Source organism: Danio aesculapii, chromosome 23 (assembly GCF_903798145.1).
Source record: "Danio aesculapii chromosome 23, fDanAes4.1, whole genome shotgun sequence".
Lineage (NCBI taxonomy): Eukaryota > Metazoa > Chordata > Actinopteri > Cypriniformes > Danionidae > Danio > Danio aesculapii.
The window spans coordinates 38,006,875-38,026,487 of NC_079457.1; the positions used below are offsets into that span (position 1 = coordinate 38,006,875).

At 35.1% G+C, this 19,613-nt stretch overlaps 1 protein-coding gene across 2 annotated transcripts in view; it reads right to left on the reverse strand.

Moving 5' to 3' along the window:
- Positions 1 to 19,087, reverse strand: part of oprl1 (opiate receptor-like 1) — an 80,611-nt gene extending 61,524 nt beyond the window's left edge. For both annotated transcript variants that reach the window (XM_056449222.1, XM_056449221.1), the window contains exons 1-2: positions 18,841 to 19,087; positions 17,216 to 17,432 (exon numbers count right to left, since the gene is read on the reverse strand). In XM_056449222.1, the coding sequence (XP_056305197.1) occupies positions 17,216 to 17,424 (209 nt within the window). In that variant the 5' untranslated portion in view covers positions 17,425 to 17,432; positions 18,841 to 19,087. The remainder of the gene's footprint in view (positions 1 to 17,215; positions 17,433 to 18,840) is intronic.
- Positions 19,088 to 19,613: the final 526 nt, after the last annotated feature.

The following is a 19,613-nucleotide window of genomic DNA, read 5'->3' on the forward strand; positions in this document are numbered from 1 at the left end:
ATATTTTATTTTTATTTCTTCTAGATAAATATCTAGAGTGAGTCCTGTGACTCACCTTTGTTCCCGCAGACCGTGTGCAATCCAACACAAGCTCATTGTGGATACGTACCTCATCTACATTTCTGGAGATTGCTCAAAAGCAATTTTGCAGAAGATGCTCAAAAGGAATTTGTGGTAATCAAAAAGCGTACATAGCGGCCTCTGGTGAATTTGCAAAAAAGGAGAGCAAACGTACCTAAGCTCACATATTTCACTGTCCCTGGAAATATAGACCTGGGTACGTATCTACAATGACCCTGGAATTGTCAGTAAATCATCTGCAGAAATATCCATTTGCATTTGTGCTGTTTTGGAATTACACTCATGAGCAAATTTGTCTTGTTTGGTGAATTTGCTACTATGTTAATATATAAAAGTAAATACAAAACAACTAATTTGCTTATCAAATTCACAACAAAGACACCAAACCCATAGCCAATGATTTAACTTTAAATAACAAATACAGAGCAAAGTAGATTGGGTTTTGGAAGCCAAATCTAGAAGTACCTTGTTGATGCAAAAAGTCAAAGGTTGCCTGAGTCACAATTTCTGCTGTAACAGTAAGACTGTAGGGTCAGAATTTGATATAAACAACATGAAAGCCTGTCTCCATCCTGCTTTGTATCATCAATTCTGGTTGCTGGTGGTGTACTTTTGTGGGGATATTTTCATAGCACTTTTGTGCCTCTTATTTCCAGTTGAACACGGTCACAGCCCACAGCCTACACAGTCGAGTATTGTGGCTGACCATATCAATGTCTTCATGAGCTCATCTTGTGAGGGATTCTTCCAGCAGGATAACACAATGTCACATCATAAAAAATAAATAAATGAAAAATTGAGTTTTAATAAAAAAATAACATCAATGCAGCCTAAATCATGGAATATATTATGTTGTCTACATTGCTGTTCATCTCATCTTTGCTAAAGAGAAAATTCCTTTTCTGCATGAATACACACCATAATGAAGCGAGTAAATTTACTAAAGGATATCTATAAAATAGATTTCTCTGTGCAATTTTACACACGAATGTTCCTTTTCGATGTTATCAATTTTACACAGACGGCACAAGTACCCACTGTATTTCTTAAAAGACCTCACTCCATGAAGATCATTTAAGCGTCATTACTATATTTTCTCTTTCATTCTTACTGCTCTATCCTCTGTGAATATGGTTTCATACTATTTTCATGCCAGGCCTCGAGTTAAAATGCGTTAAAACAAATGGACTTATTGGATATTCTGTCTAATCCAACTGACAGAAATGTACTGATGTAATGGTGCTGATGGCCTCTCAAGTAAAGCTTTGAAAGTAGACCATGAACTGATGAAACTGGAATTAAACATGTTGAATAACTTCATATTGAAAAGGCAGATCTCCATTGAAAGTGACCTTAAAATATATGACATTACCCTGATGACTGATCATAGCTCATGTGATTCTTTAGAAATCTGTGCTATAGTTTTATGTTTTAGTTATGAAAGCAGGCCACACATGTAATGTGAACACAATCCAGAAAGGCATGTCAAAAAGAGAGCCATTCTGAGCTTTGCAAAAAAGCCATTTTTAGGCTTCCTCCTGACAGCTACTATCTATATTCCTAAGCAAACAGTAAAAAGACATTTTCTTTTTTTGCCCTTTGTATGCTGCTGATTATACATGAAATGCACATGTATAAGTTATAATCAGTCACACGCTATGATCCCTAATGTGCCTGAAACCGTCTAGTGATTTTGCAAGCCCTGCTAATTTGCTGGTAACAATTTCATTGCGTTAACTTTAATAAGGGTAAGAGGCTAATAGCATAAATCTGCATATACACTCATATATAATGAGCCAATAAAGTTAGACACCCTGAGTCACTGGCACATTGACCGTGCACCTATAATCAAGTAAAATCACAGATGTCTAGAGTTGGATAATATACATGCTAAAATCAACCCAGGCTCATTCTTCAAATGTTCCACTATATACGTTTCTGGAGAGCACTAAATGCGTCCCAGGAGGTATGTTTTTTTTTTTTAAGTTTTTGTTTTCGCAAAACCTTCAGAGGCCACTGTGTATGCTTTTCATATCTCAAATTTCTCTGTAAGTGCCATTTGCGCCTGCTGTTCTCGACTAACTGACCGATCGAGTAACCCACCCTCCTCCTTCCCTAAACCCAACCAATAGTGTTTTCAAAAGCACCGACTGACTCGCCCACACAGTTCCCTAAAATCAAGCTACAGGTTTAAAAAGCAATCCAAAAAAAGAAAAGCCCTCGCCTGATTTTTACCACGTTTTCAGAAATTACCACATTCTTACCCTGTTATTTACTTCTTTATTTTATTTTTTGGCTCTTGCTTTTGTCTTACCCGCTTTCTGGAACTGTTCTTTACCAGACACGAACCCCGTCATCATGGCAAAACCCATTAATAGTTGAATAATCGGGATGGGATGAATGGATGGATGGATGGATGGGGTGGGATGGAATGGGATGGATGGATGGATGGATGAACAAATACATGGATAGATAGTTGGTGCAAATAGATTGATACATATCTGGATAGAAAGATGGATGAAGGGACAAATATAAATGCACAGACAGACATACTGCAGATGCAAATAGGGACAAATAAGCTTTTAATGGATGAATGCATAGAAAGATGAATGGGTGGATGGAAAGGTAGATGTTTTATAGATGCATTAATGGATTAATCTGTTGTATGGACTGATAAATGGGGATAAAACTGTGATGGATCAATGGTCAGGAACACTAACTAATGGATGATGGATGAACATCGGATAGATGGAAGAACAGATAGATAAAGGGGTTGATATACAATCAAGCCCTCACCTGATATTACCACGTTTTTAGATCGTACCATGTTCTTACTCTGTTATTTACTTGTTTATTTTATTTTTTGCCTTTTGTTTTTGTCTTATCGCTTTCTGGAACCGTTCTTTGCCAGACTCTAACCCTGTCGTTATGATCAACTCCTCTCTGTGTCTCAAATCCACCGACATACATGGCGAGCTCACTGAACAAATTCGTAACAGTGGGTAAGCCGTCCATAAGGAGGTACATGAAAATTAAAATAAATCAAATAAATCAATAACAATTTACTAATAACAAGCCAATGACACATGAAAACTAAGTGTAATTTAGGCTTTAAAGATAAGCAGCATTAAATACTGTAAAATACATATTACAAACTGTACATGTTGGCTCGAAATAAACTGATTTAACAATTTTCTAATATTTTTATACAGAAAGAGCAACATAAAAGAGCAGAACTCTATGCTCGGGATAACTTGACATCAGCCACAAAGCATTACTTGAGCCAAGAAGCATTTACGCTGAATTTAGGGCATGGCAGAGCAGCGCTAACACTGTTACGCAGAATCATATTCATTCCTGCTTGTAATGTACTGTGTTCAGTCCAGTGAGGGAGGATGAATTCATTACAGCTCCTATATCAATCTGACAGGCCTCAGCTGAGTCAACTGGAAGAGAACTCTCTCCAAATGCCCATAAACACCTTTACCTCAAAGCTCAAGCAGGGAGTTCATAGAATGATAGACAGAGCAGACAGGCAGATGGATAGATGGACAAAGAAGCAGACAGATGGACACACGTTTGATGCGCTGATAAACAAATGGATGGATAGACAGATGCATGGAAAGATGGAACGATGAAACAGAAAGACAGATTTATGTTCATGCACAAATACACAGTGATCTAAGGATTTATGGATGAATGGGGGATACTGTGTGTGCTGTATGTATAGATAAACGGATGCAAATAGATTAAAAGATGTATGGTTATATGAATGAATGAATGTAAGTGCACAAACAGATAAGACAAATTATCGATTGATGGATGGATGGGATGGGATGGATAGATGAATGGATAAATGGACAGACAAACAGATGGACACACAGACAGAAAGGCAGACAGATAGACAGATACACACAGAGTGGCAAAAAACCCATTAATGGATGAGATGGGATGGCATGGCATGGCATGGCATGGCATGGCATGGCATGGCATGGCATGGCATGGCATGGATGGATGGATAAATGGATGGATGGATGGATGGATGAATGGATGGATGGAAGGATGGATAGACGGATAGACAGACGAACGGATAGACCTACAGACAGAAAGGCAGACAGATAGACTGATACATTACAGAGTGGCAAAAACCCATCAATGGATGGGATGGGATGGGATGGGATGGGATGGGATTGGATGGATGGATAGATAGATGCATGGATGGACAAATACACTGATAGTTAATTGGTGCAAATAGATTAATACATATCTGGGTAAAATATAAGTGCACAGACACACATACCATGGATGGATGGACAGATAGGCTGCAGATTACCATAGGGACAAATAACCTTTTAATGGATGAATGGATGGGAAGATGAATGGGTAGGTGGAAAGGTAGATTTATAGATGCATTAATGGATCAATCTGTTGTATGGACTGATAAATGGGGAAAAAACTGCGATGGATCAATAGACAGGAACAAAAACTAACGGATGATGAATGAACATTGGATAGATGGAAGAACAGATAGATAAAGGGGTTGATATACAATCAAGCAGGTAGATGATCAGCCAAAGAAATTGGTGGATGGATGGATGGATGGGTCATGTAATGGTGGGTTACTACAAGGCAGTATAGTTCAGTGCAACACGGTACGTTACACAATTATTTCTGTTTCCACTGTCAGACATGCCAGACAATGGTACCAAAATAGCGATCTGTAGCATACCACTTTTTGTGAAACTTGTAAGGGTATAGCACAACAGTACAGTCCCAAAAAGGTGGAGAAAGACTGCAAAATACTAACTTGTTTACGAAGAATCTTGTCCTACAAGTAAATCGACAATACAGAAAGCACCATTTTTAAATACACAGCTGAAACATGACACTGAAGTAATACAATGAGTATGTTTGCATGGACCATCTTATTGCAATTATAATGAAATTTTGGCAATATTAAGATAAACTTTACCTAATGTAAATGCAATAATTGGACCTAAATAATGTGATTAAGCTCATAATCGCAGTAAGCATAATTATATTAATGTAGGTGGTGTATGACTTTTTTATTTTACAGTTGAAGTCAGAATTATTGGCCGCCCTTTGATTTTTTCTTTTAAATATTTCCCAAATTAAGTTTAACAGAGCAAGGAAATTTTCACAGTATGTCTGATAATAATTTTTCTTCTGGAGAAAGTCTTATTTGTTTTATTTCGGCTAGAATAAAAGCAATTCTTTTATGAGCCATTTAAGGTCTAAAATTATTAGCCCCTTTAAGCAAATTTTTTCGACTGTCTACAGAACAAACCATCATTATACAATAACTTGCCTAATTACCCTAAACTGCCTAGTCAACCTAATTAAGCCTAGTTAACCTAGTTACGCCTTTAAAAGTCACTTTAAGCTGTATAGAAGTGTCTGGAAAAATATCTAGTAAAATATTATTTACTGTCATCATGGCAAAGATAAAAGAAATCAGTTATAGGAAATGAGTTATTAAAACTATTATGTTTAGAAATGTGTTGAAAAAAAATTCTCACAATTAAACAGAAATTGGGGACAAAAATAAACAGGAGGGGCTAATAATTATGGGGGCTAATAATTCTAACTTTAACTGTAAGTACTCAGGCATGTAAACACCTTAAATGCATTATTTCCATTCTGCACAAAGGGCACATGTGTCCGTGAGGGTACAGCCATCTGTAAATGCGCTTTCGTAGCAATTATCTGCTCCGGTGGTCAGGTGCACAAAAAGAAAACTAATATGGACTCAATCTGTGACCAACAAGTTCACTCAGATATTTGAACGATATTTGTGACATACTGAAATTTTCAATCCACAAATAAACAAAACGCGCTTTCATTGTCTGCTTCCTTTTCCACAAACAGAATGTAGAACAGTGCGCAGACCAACTCAGCTGAAGAGGCATGTCTATGTCACCAAAAAAAAAGCACAGAATACAACCAAACGGATGCGTTTTGCATTAGATGGAAATAAATTAAAACTGCTGCCAGTAACATATACTCTCATCACTTATGCTGTGAAGAGTGACATGTAAAAAAAAAAATAACAACCACAATGCTTAAACAAAAATGCAACTCAGGCACATTATTGAAACGCACCCCTATATACATTTCTGTACATCTCAGGAGGTAGCTTTTTTTGTTGTTGCAGTTTTTAGTGTCTCGAATACATCAGAGGCCGCTGTGCTTTTTTCAGATCTCAAATTTCTTTCACAAGTGCCATTTGCGCCTGCTGTTCTCTGTGGACTGACTGATTGGACTGACCGACCAACCGATCGATCGATCAATCTCCCCCCGCAGCCCCTTCCCTAAACCTAACCGATAGTGTTTTAAACCGGCAGTGCTTTCAGACCTGAACCCTGTCGTTACAGTTAACTCCTCTGTGTCTCAAGTCCACCAACGTACATGGTGAGCTACTGGGCAAATTGGTAACAGCAGAAAAGCTGCCCAGACAGATGTCGGCAGCATCATACCGCCCCTTAGCATTTATTTTAAAGACGAAATGCAGCCATATGTAGCTCTGGCTACATAATTCACGATCTCCAGAAACGTATACAGGTGTACAAGTTCACAATGAGCTTGTGTTCAAATAATACGAATAGCTAAAATATAAACAGGATTGAGAGCTTTTCTCATAAACATTATATTGCGATTAAGCCCTTACTCTTATGATAGGAAATAATCACATTATTTGTTCATCCATTCATTCATTTTCTTTTCGGCTTAGTCCCTTTATTAATGCGGGGTCGCCACAGCGTAATGAACCGCCAACTTATCCAGCATATGTTTTATGCAGCAGATGCCCTTCCAGCCGCAACCCATCTCTGGGAAACATCCACACACACTTATTCACACACATACACTACGGACAATTTAGCCTACCCAATTCATCTGTACCGCATGACCTACTGCGCCACTGCGTCGCCCCCACATTATTTGTGCACATGTAAACATAGTCAATGACAGCATGCAGTAATGAACCACAATAAGCTCAAACTCAAACATTGGGTCCTATCATACACCCAGCGCAATAAGGCACAAGACATGTTTGGCGTGATTTGTTGCTATTTTCAGACCAACGCAAACCTAATTTTCCAGCTTTGCACCATGTTGTTAGCAAATCCATTTGCAAATAGCAAATAGCAAATCCATTTGCGCAGCTTTGTGGACTCATGTGTGTGCCGGTCTAGAAAGGAGGCGCATTGTTGGCACGTTGCTATTTTGAGGAACTAAAATAGACTGCACAATTGACCAGCTGAAAACAGGTCTAAAGTCCAGCGCAGAGCGTGTTAGTTGTGCACCTTAAATGTGAACACATTGCTTAATACACATAGGATGTACAGCAATACACAAATATATTTACATATGAAAAAGAATTATTGGATTACAATATTACAAAACATATTAAACTACTCCCTCCATGCATTTATTCACGACAGTTTGCTTTTGTATAATGTTATCATCATTAGTAGTATTATTTATTATATGCATATTTATATTTGTTTTAATAAAAACAAGTTTAGATTCATCAACCTGTCGGGTTTTGGAGACGTTTGCATCACCATATAAGGCAAAAGAATAGGACGTTCAATTCAATTCAATTCACCTTTATTTGTATAGCGCTTATACAATGTAGATTGTGTCAAAGCAGCTTCACATAAAAGGTCACAGTAAATAGGAACAGTGTAATTCAGTTTGTAGTGTTTAAGTTCAGTTCAGTTGAGCTCAGTTCAGTGTGGTTTAATAATTACTACTGAGAGTCCAAACACTAAAGAGCAAATCCAACGATGCGCACCTCTACAGATCCCGAACCATGCAAGCCAGTGGCGACAGCGGAGAGGGAAAAAAAACTTCACTAAAGGCGGAAGTGAAGAAAAAAAACCTTGAGAGAAACCAGACTCAGTTGGGCACGACCATTTTAATTTCGTTTTTTTATACGTGTGTTTCGTTTTTAAATACGTGTGTTTGGATATAACTCAGTTTTTTTAACCAAATTTCGCTATTATTGTTCATTTATTCGTTTGCTGGAATTTAGAACTGAATTTAGAAACAGTTAAAAAAAAAAAAAGCTTAAATGCGCTTAACAAATGAAAATAAATATTTAGGCTAATGGATGTCTTCAGTGCAGTGTGTACATCACCGTTACCTTATATACTAAAGTAAATGAGTAAATTAAAGAGCAAAAGTAAAGTAAAGAGAAAGTAAAGAGGCCAAATGGAGGAGGCTCGTTCTTTATCCTCGCTGCAGATGATTTAACTCGCTAGTGAAGTGTTCAGTTTTTCCACTTACAAATACTGCCATGTAAATAGCAATTGCACCATGGCATGATGGAAATGACTCTTAAAGGGAATGGGAGATGTGACTCTGATTGGTTTAATGCATGTTATGCTTAAAACACACCCACAACTCATTAAGAGAATAAGCACAACCCTGTAAGACCATGTGCCGATATTTTTCCATCCCTAAAATAGCAAAAGTGGATTTGAGACATGCCCTTAATGCTATTGCGCCATGCGCATCAGACTTTGTGCCTATATCGTTAAAATAGAGCCCACTGAGATTGCTGACTTTGCAAACATGTGTCTAGAGTTCCAGATATGCTTTATGTCCTCTATTGTTGATGGTTTTTTTCGTATGAGAATGTAGTTGATTGCTACTTTCACACACCATTCCTATGCATTAAGAGTACTGTTGGGAGTTGAAATACACAAGCCTGATCAGGGTTACCTGTACTGAACAACTTATTGCAGCATTGAATGAACCCTGTCATTATTTAAATTACGATGTTGATGTGTGATTGGTGTGTTTTAGATATATAATTTTTGTTTTGGATAAATAATTTTGTATAAAATATATATAAATTATGTTTTTGTATGTCCTATTTTAACATGAAAGTTGTTTCTGTATGGTCATCTTTGCCAGAACTCTCTGGAAGAAGAATATCGTTAATCTCAATAGGATCTCAATCTCAATATTTTTCTTCATTGAAAAATAAAGGAAATAATAATAAAAAATGTACCATATTATTTTATACTGAACTGTACAACTCAGGGGCAATGAGCTATAATTTTTTTATCTCTTACACCTGGCATTCCTGAAATAACCAGCCATCCAGTTATTTCCTCAACAGTCAAAACCAGTCAAACATGTTACAATTCTGACACCAGCCCACATTATTAGACAACTTAGACATGAACAGATGAAATTCATAGAACCCGCTCAAGTGTTGAAGACTTTCTGGGAGCGACTGCGTTTAGAAAGTGGATCTACTCAGCATTACGACCCAAACTGATTAGAATGATGCATGTACGGTTGCATCCTGCCAGTGGATCGATGCTTCTGATTGGCTGAGATTGGAATAAACTCTAGTCTAGCAGGAATAGTCTTCGTTTAAAGAGGAAAGAAACAGCACTGCAGAATTAAACCACTTACAACAACATTCCTACACACAAATTGATTCGCACCACAGAACATGCAAGAGAGAGAGAGAGACAAAACAATACAATGTGTGAGTGAACGAAAAAAACACGCAACAACCTTCACAGCTGAAATCATCAGCGGCACTCATCCAAGCTAATGCAATGATGCGCAGGACTCCTAATCATACACTTCCCTTCAGTGAGGGAGGGACGGTAAACACATTTGTGGCCCCCACGCACGCTGGCAGATGGAGAAAGTGGGTGAGCTGGGTCTGAGTGGGTGATGGCCTAAAGACTCAACACAGAGCAGGAAACTGAGGCTGCCCAATGACGAGTCTCTGGTTCATCACTATGCAGCATGTGTGGTACAACATCATTACTGGACAACCAGACACTACCAGATGGACACTTCAGGCCACGGCTGTATCCTAAATCAAATCGATGCTCTGTTGTTTCAGTAGCCACTGACTTTCATTTTATAGACAAAAAATAAAGCAAAAAATATTTAAGTTGCATAGAAGAAGGTCATATTAGATTGGAATGACATGAGAATAAGCCCAGGAGGCACAGGATGTCAACATGACTTCAGACGACAATATAAATAAAACAAACACACACAAGAAATACACGTACGCCAGACATGAAGTTGGCGTGGACCAACGCACATTTTCACATTAATTTCATCGTTAGTAAATCCAAACGTGAGCGTGAAATCTGGCGTACGCAAAGTTTTTGTACGTGCGCAGCGTTGATACTTGAGGCCCCAATGAATAAATGTCAGTATTTGACGTCAGTATGATATTGGTTTTAGATGTTTGACGCTCGATGTTGGATTTTGGTCACTTTTGGTCACACAACCTAAAATCAACTAAATATTAACATTATTTGACATTGTTATTGAACATCAAAATAACATTGTCCTTAGACGCTGCCAACTTAAATCTAAGCTAATATTAATGTCTTATGATGTTGTGTGTCTGCTGGGAGGGAATAATGACCAAAATTATCTTTTTTTTTTTTGCCATGAATAAACAGGACAGGTCTATATTCAACATGTTCATAGCATACTGTTCCTTTGGTGCCTACAATATCATACAGTCCTTTGTTCTTTAGATGGTTATATAGTAAAAGAGTACAAAAATAACATCTCAAGAACAGTTTTGGAGGAAAAAAGTAAATTTTGGAGCAACTGATTGTCTCAAACATAATTCCCATTAGAACAAATGAATGAGAAAACTCTTTAGCTGAACAATTCACTCTATCAACTACTGGCTTATTACCTGTCTATTATTAAGGTATTAAAGAGATATTAAAGAGAGTTCACCCAAAAATAATTCATCAACTCACACGCCCCTGTTCCTTAGGAGTTTGATTTTTTTTTTCGGTTAAGCAGAAAAGATAAACTGAAGAATGTTGGAAACCTGTACCCATCAATTTCCAAAAAACAAACACTATAGATGTCAATGCTTACAGGTTTCCAACATTCTTCAAAATATCTTCTTTTGCATTCAACATTACAAAAAAAACTTGTTTTGAAGAAGGGTGAGTAAATTATGAGAGAATTATTTAGCTAATAGTTTTAGTAAATTGTTTGTCAATAGCATGCATTGTACATTAAAATATAGTTTTACTGTAAATATCTGTTTAGTTTATGATTCTATGTGCATGTTAATGCACTGTACATGCTGTTGGTGGTTATCACAGCATATTAACTCTAATCACAGTATCTTACATCTCAAGAAAAGTTTGGGGAAAAAAGTTACATTTGGAGCAGCTGATTATTTCAAACAAGTTTCCCTTTAGATCACATGAATAAGAAAACTCTGTAACGCTTTAGTTGAACAATTCACACTATTAACTACTGGCTTCTAACCTGTCTATTATTACGATATTAAAGAGATATTAAAGAGAGCTCACCCAAAAAAATGTAAATTCTGTCATCATAATCTCACACATCAGTTAGATTTTTTTTCTTTCTGTTGAGCAGAAAAGATATACTGAAGAATGTTGGAAACCTGTGCCCATTGGCTTCTGAAAAACAAACACTATGGATGCCAATGCTTACAGGTTTCCAACATTCTTCAAAATATCTTCTTTTGTGTTCAACATTACAAAAAACTTGTTTTGAATATGAGTGAGTGAAATATGGCAGAATTATTTAGTTAATAGTCTTAGTGAGTGGTTTGTTAATAGCATAAATTGTACATAAATCGTGTTTCTGTAAATTATATTTCTGTTCAGTTTATGATTCTATGTAATGTATATACTGTTGGTGGTTATCTCAGTATATTAACTCTAATCAAAGTATCTTACATCTCAAGAACAGTTTGGACTTCAAATAAAAGTCAAGTTTGGAGCACCTGATTTTTTCAAACAAATTTACCATAAGATCAAATGAATGAGCAAATTCTGTAACGCTTTAATTGAACAATTCACACTATCAACTACTGGCTTATTACCTGCCTATTAAGAAGATATCAAAGAGTTCAATTCTGTTCTGCTCAGTTCTGTTCAGTTTATGATTCTACATTTAAGTGTTGATATGCATAAGTGTATATGCTGTTGGTGGTTAACTCAGTATACTAACTCAAAATGCAGAATCTTACATTACAGAGCTTAGCATATACTTATACTCATCCCTCACAAATATCTCATTTAAATTATTTTTTTTCTATAGGAAGCTTTACAATATTATACTTGTACATATACATTAGATTAATCACTGAAGCCAAAACTAGAGCTAATCTAACAAAATAACATATGATAACAATCCAAAAATGTTAAGCCCAAATTTACATGTTAGGGAAAAATATTAAATTCAAAAATTTAAAACAACAAAAATCAAGAGAAAATTTGTTGAAGTTTATATTATCATTTTTATTTGCAATATTTTGCATGAATTAAAATGTATTATCTTTCTATTTCTAAAGATGTTCTGTGACTAAAATATTATGTCAATTAATATATCCATTTATTAAATCTGTTTTGTTCAAATCCCCAAAATATATTACCTATATTCAGTGAAAAACAAATAAAAATGTTAATTTTCAACATGGTGTGTACTTATTTATCCTGACCACTGTATATTAGCAAGTATTACTACATATATCTGCTATACTGAATATTGAGTAGGAAAACAAAATATAAATATATATATATATATATATATATATATATATATATATATATATATATATATATATATATATATATATATATATATATATATATATATATATATATATATATATATATTGGCTCACGGAAAACAAGTTGTTATCCACAAGCAGATGGATATTTACAAAGATACAGCACAGTATTTTAGGGGGATAAACAATAATTGACTAATCATGTGGATATCTTTGTAGACAAAACATTTTTAAAAATCTTTCCTGTTATTTAATTGTGAATTAAAATGTACCAATGTTGTCCTGCCAAGATGATAAATACAACATCAAAGTATTTTTTCAATTTTTCTGTATGTTTTATTCTTCAATAAATGAAACAACTAAAAAAAAGAGACACAAGATCCCAGCAGCTGAGTTTATTTGAAACAAGAAAGAGTGAATGTTTATGATGTAATTAAATAATTCTGCACAAAATAATAATTAAAACTGATATATTTCCCTTTCCTTCTGCTTGTTTGTTTGTTTGTTTGTTTGTTTGTTTGTCTTTATTAATCCCCAAAGGGAAATTCACGTCACAGCATAGCTTCCCATATTAAAAATAGATAATATAAGTAAAAAAAAAAAAAAAAAAAAAAAAAAAAAAAAAAATTATATATATATATATATATATATATATATATATATATATATATATATATATATAAACAATAATAAAATTACATTCATACTGCACACCTTAGGTCCAAAAACAACGAGCAAACACTTGTCCATATCTAGTAACTATTACAATTCAGCACAATTCATTCTAGTATGACTTTGGTTATACAATCTGATCACTGTTGGTAAAAATGACTTCCTGTATCTTTCTCTGTAACACTGGGGTTGAATTAATCTTGCACTAAAAGAACTTGCACATGCTTGGACTGTCTCAAAAAAGGGATGATTATCATGGTTCATCATACTGTTTTGTCCAGCATTCGATCATCTGCAATCTCTTCAATAGTGGGTAGTGCACACCCCACAACAGAACCTGCCCTTTTTATAAGCTTATTTAATTAGGTTTTTTTTTTTTTTGTGGTGCCTGTTTAGGGGTTCCCACAGCGCAATGAACCACCTTGATACATTTCATTAGCTCATTAATTGTAATTATATGAAGAAAAATATACACCAAGAACATAGCTCTGACTTCAGTAATCTGGATGAGCCTGTGCTTTCAGTTTTAACCCATTTGTTATCAGGTCATAACAAACCGCTCAATGTTGTAACTCAGAATCAAGTATTTCCAGAGATTCATGTAATAAATACTTTTACCCACCCATTATTCCCACCTCACTTTGTAACTATTAGCTATATGTTTCACTACTCTAATGTTTCACAACCATTTCCGGGTTCCCCAAATAACCTTCACTGAATAGTTGATAAAAAAGATCATGTGAAAATTATTATAAATATTGTTGAAACCTTTTCACTTCTGTGCAATAGAAGAATTCCATGGAGGTTAAAGGTTCTTCATATAACCATCAATGCCAACAAAGAACTCTTATTTTTGATCTTCAATCTGTTAGCTCACTTGAATTTGTTTAATTCCATTAAACATGACCGTATGGTACCTTGGAAGGCTGACTGAAGCAGATTTCTTACAAGGTGTCTTCATTCAAAAACACAGCCTGTTAATGCACATGACTTTCTGGGCAATAAAATAGCAAAGCAGCTTCCTTCACTTCTGGATGCAGCCCAGACGTCTGAAACCAAATTAAATTAAATTGGCTACATAGGTGACTTCAGCATGAAATCCAAATGACTGTGAATAGATATATCCGTAGATAAATCAGTGTTTTAATAGCTTACAGTATGTTGGCTCATATATAATTATTGGACTTTTCATACTGATATGATATTAGTTTACATATTATCAAGATGAAACCATCAAAAATAATCACCCTAGTCTCTATGTTATTGCATTTACAATAGACCAAATTGCTACAAATAAAAATTTAAAAGCTTCATAGTAATTCTAGATAGTCCATAAAATGAAAATATGGAGTAAACAAGAACTGTCTTGCAGAAAGAAAAATTAAGTACTACGATTAGCCACGATGTAGATTTTTGGCCCTCCTGTTGAAGCTTCCTCTTGAACTGTGAAAATCCAGGACCAAAAGCAAATACATTTTGTAGTGCAACATGGGAATGGAAAGAAAAATGGGGTGAGGGATGAGGGGGTGGAAAGATGAGGTAATTGAGAGAAAGCATGTAAACAAACATAGAGAGTGAGGATGGAGGGTGAAAATTAATTTCACATCTAGGTCCACCGAGCTGTCGATAGTGATCAAAGCCTGCTGGGTGAGATGGTGCATTGGGGGGGTTTCAGATATAGTACAGTGGAGGTTGGATGTTGTCTGACTTCTCTCAATTGCTCCAAAAGAAAAGGATTGTTCGCCAAAACTTTTATTTATACACCCTCATGTGAAAGGAAAATATTAAAACTGTTAAAACAGTCTTTGACAATCCATGTATAGACATTTGTTTTAGTATAATTGTTTTTTTTTTTGTTTTTTTTTTATTTAGTCATATAGGTTTAGATAGAATTTTAATTATAGGTGAACTGTCCCTTTAAAACTTCATAAAGAGATAGTTCATCCAAAAATTGAAATAATATCATCATTCACTCACCCTTTACTTGTTTCAAACCTCTTTGAGTTTCTTTATTCTGTTGAACACAAGAGAAGATATCTTGAAAAAAGCTGGAAACCTGTAACCTTTGACATCTATTATAATACTGTATGTCTTTGCTACTATAGAAGTCAGTGGTTACAGGTTTTTAGATTTCTTCAAAATATATATATATTTCAAAAATAAAATATATATATATATATATATATATATATATATATATATATATATATATATATATATATATATATGATTAAACGTTTTTGGGTGAACTATCACTTTAACCTTTTATCTGGTGAGGAACAATATATATAGTACTGTAACTTCACTGACATTGATGACTTTTTTGGTATCATTTTATATTGATGGTCAGAATGCACATGTAGTTGACTAGAAGTTGCGTTGCAAGTACATGCCAACTAATTCCCAATAGAGTATTAGTAGACTGTTTACTTAATATCTGCAGACAATGATCAACCAACAGACTGAGAAACTTTGCAAGTACATGTCAGCAACTTACACTACCCTAACAATAATCCCAACCTAACAGTCTACATATACTCTAATGATAATTAGTTGGGATGTAGTTCCAATATAACTTAAATTCTTTGGCACTAAACATACCTGCTGGTTATTAATTGATATTGTTATTAACTATGGTACACCTCTCAGTAAGGGTAGAAAAAATATCATTAGTTTAACTTTTTTGTTAGTTGCACTGTAAACAGACAGGTTTGATGGCATGAAAAACCATGATAACATAAAAGTATGATAACAAGCAATACTGCCAACCCATGCTCATTATGGATACGTACCCCTATATACATATACAGTTTTATTGCAGTTTTTGTTATCGTAAACTCACCAGAGGTCGATGTGTATGCTTTTTCAGATCTCAAATTTCTTTCGCTAGCCATCTATTCTCGCGTAAATCCACCAGATGCTACTGTCGCCTGACTGACCAACCGATCAACCACCCACCCCTTCCCTAAACCCAACCGACAGTGTTTGAAAAAGCAATCCAAAAAAAGAAAAGCCCTTGTAGCTGCCAGATTTGTACTATGTTTTCAGATCTTACCATGTTCTTACCCTGTTATTTACTTGTTTATTTTATTTTTTGCCTTTATTTTTTGTTTTTGTTTTACCTGCTTTCTGAAACCGTTCTTCGCCAGACTCAAACCACGTCATCATGGTCAACTCCTCTCTGCATCTCAAGTCTGCCAGCATACATGGCGAGCTACTGGGCAAACTGGTATCAACGGAAAAGCCGTCCACACAGAGGTAAGCAATCAGCTGGTAGCACGAAATGAAACAGAAGCTGATGGTGGTGTAATACCACCCCATAGTGTTTTAAAGATGGAATGAAGCCATACGTAACTTTGGCTACTTAATTTTCTGTGTTGCATACTTCTACTACTACTACTACTAATAATAATAATAGCTAATAATAACTAATAACAGCTTTATTTTAAAGAAAGAAAGAAAGAAAGAAAGAAAGAAAGAAAGAAAGAAAGAAAGAAAGAAAGAAAGAAAGAAAGAAAGAAAGAAAGAAAGAAAGAAAGAAAGAAAGAAAGAAAGAAAGTTAAAAAAAATTACTTCAAATGGCTCCTTAAATTGTTGTTAAATTGAACATTTTTCAGGATCTTTGTTTTTTTAAAGCGCAGAGATTTTGGATCTCAAATAAACAATTTGTAGTGTACTATTACAAAACTCCACAGACTATACTGTATAGGTTTATAGATAGATAGATAGATAGATAGATAGATAGATAGATAGATAGATAGATAGATAGATAGATAGATAGATAGATAGATAGATAGATAGATAGATAGATAAATAGATAGATAGATAGATAGATGATATAAATTCTCCTAGCTTGATCTGCAAGCTTACCTGATGATGACATACATGACCAAGCAGTTTCCCACCAGTCCCACCACGCAGACAATCATGTAGACCACAGCTATAGTGATCTTAAAGCCTTTGGGGAAGAAGCTGTCACTTCCATTGAAGGTGCTGAAGTTGTTCTGGAACAGGGACTCGTTGTACAGATGGAAGTGTCTGGGGTCAGTAAAGCCGATGGAATCATTTGGGAACTCCATGAGTATAGCTACAAAAAACAACAAGAGCAAGCCAGAAATGCTGAGTGAAGCATATTCTCCATGCTGTCTAAGTCACATGAAAACAAGCATGGGGAGACTGTTCTCCTCTGTTCTCGATTCTGCTTACTTAATCAGTATAATAATAACTCACCCAGACTTGAAGAAACTATGCAGAAGTGCAAAAGATTTAAAAAACCACTTCAAAATTCTCAATTTCTCTTTATTTCATTGGAGATACATTGGTTTGAGTGAAATATTATTGTTTGTTTTATCCTGGAAAAGACTGAAAAAAAAATCTAATATCAAATAAAATATTTTTTTGGATTAATTAACGTTTATTTGTCATGATCGATTTTTTACTAAAAAATATAATAAAATAGAAATAAATATTTTCCCAGAAATGGATTGCGGCTGGAAGCGCATCCGCTGCGTAAAAACGTGCTGGATAAGTTGGTGGTTCATTTTGCTGTGGTGACCCCGGATTAATGAAGGGACTAAGCCAAAAAGAAAATGAATGAATGATGAATAGAAATAAATATCACAAATCTGAAGAAAGTTAGACTTTTCAAGTGGTCCCTAAATTGTGTGAGTATTTATTCGAACATAAACAAGGTTAAATTTCTGAATTAAAATAAAATCCTACATTTTAATGTTAAAAATTTTTCTTCTCTCAATTGATAATCAAGTTTGCTTCCTAACCTTAATCTTTAACTGTAATAATAATACTTGAATAGTTGTCTAATAAACCTGTCATTGTATATTATAAATATTGTTGGCTCTTTGACATTTTGCTTTTGTTCCCCTTTTCTAATCAGTTTGGAAAACAGCACCAACTATTAATAAATGGATTTGTAAAAAATGCAGTTTTAAAAGCTCATTTATGTTAAAAAACTTCAAATCAAAGTAAGCCTAGTTCAACCAATAACAGGCAGCCATTTTGTGGTCATGTGACATGACAACAATACACTATTACAACTTTTATGAAAATAATAATTGTGACCATATTAAACAAAATGCACTGTTAGTTTAAATGAAGTTATCCCATAAATAAACTTCTTCAAATTCACGACTCTTTTTCACAACGAAAGCATGATTTGAAAGAACACGTTTACTTACTGAAAACAAACATGAACACAAATATGACTTTTGTATTCCTCGTTTTTATTTCGGTTAACATTATTCGTCATTGACCCACGTTGATTTCGCTACAGTTGATGAGGTGGAGGTGATACGCGAGGCGCATAGCAAACCGTCTACTGTACTGTCAACAGTTTGCGCATGAAATGCATCACACAGTTTGGCTTCACAGAAAAACAACCTGTCCATGCGAAATTCCCGGTAACCTCCACACCGGACTGGACAAAAGTATGCAACCGTTTGTATCACATCGCTTCAGGAGGGTTGAAACATACATACCGCTATTTGAAGAAATCCCGGCTGGTCGCTTATTCGTCCGGCACTGAGGGATTCTTCGGTCCGCTATTCTTTCTGTTTCGAGCAGCCTGTTTCCAACAGCACACAGATATTCACATTACTGTGTATCTCAGGCAAAAGAGAAACATGTTTTTTTTTTTTTTTTGGTAACTGAGAGAGCGCAGTGGGAGGGGGAGGTGCGTAGAAGCACTTGCTTGTTGTTTGCGAATCTTCAGCAGCGACTTACATCTCCACTAGGTTTCCTTCAGTCTCTCTCTCTCTCTCTCTCTCTCTCTCTCTCTCTCTCTCCCCCTCTCTCTCTCCCGCTCTCCTGGCACGCGCTATAACCCGAACGCTGATTACGCAGGGTGGCGCGCGCATGCAGGTGTCAGTGGCACGCGCGCGCACTCGTCGGAACAGGTGTCTAGCGGAGAGCCAATGTAACTATGTTTTACTGTAACGTGACAATTAAACATGTGTAAAACCTACATATTAATTTTGGTCTAAGATGATTATATTTTATATTCTCAACATTGTATATTATACTCAAAATATGTTTAAATGCTGTTAAACAGCTAATCAACTAATCAATTGATAGAAAAAAATACCTGAAAATGTATTATTTGTATTACTATTTAGCAATGCAGAAATTACATTTGAGTAAATTGCTATAAATGTTAGTTAAAATGACAAAAATACAGTACAAAATTACCAATCAGTTATTATCAGTAAATATATATATTCATGTATGTATATATATATATATATATATATAT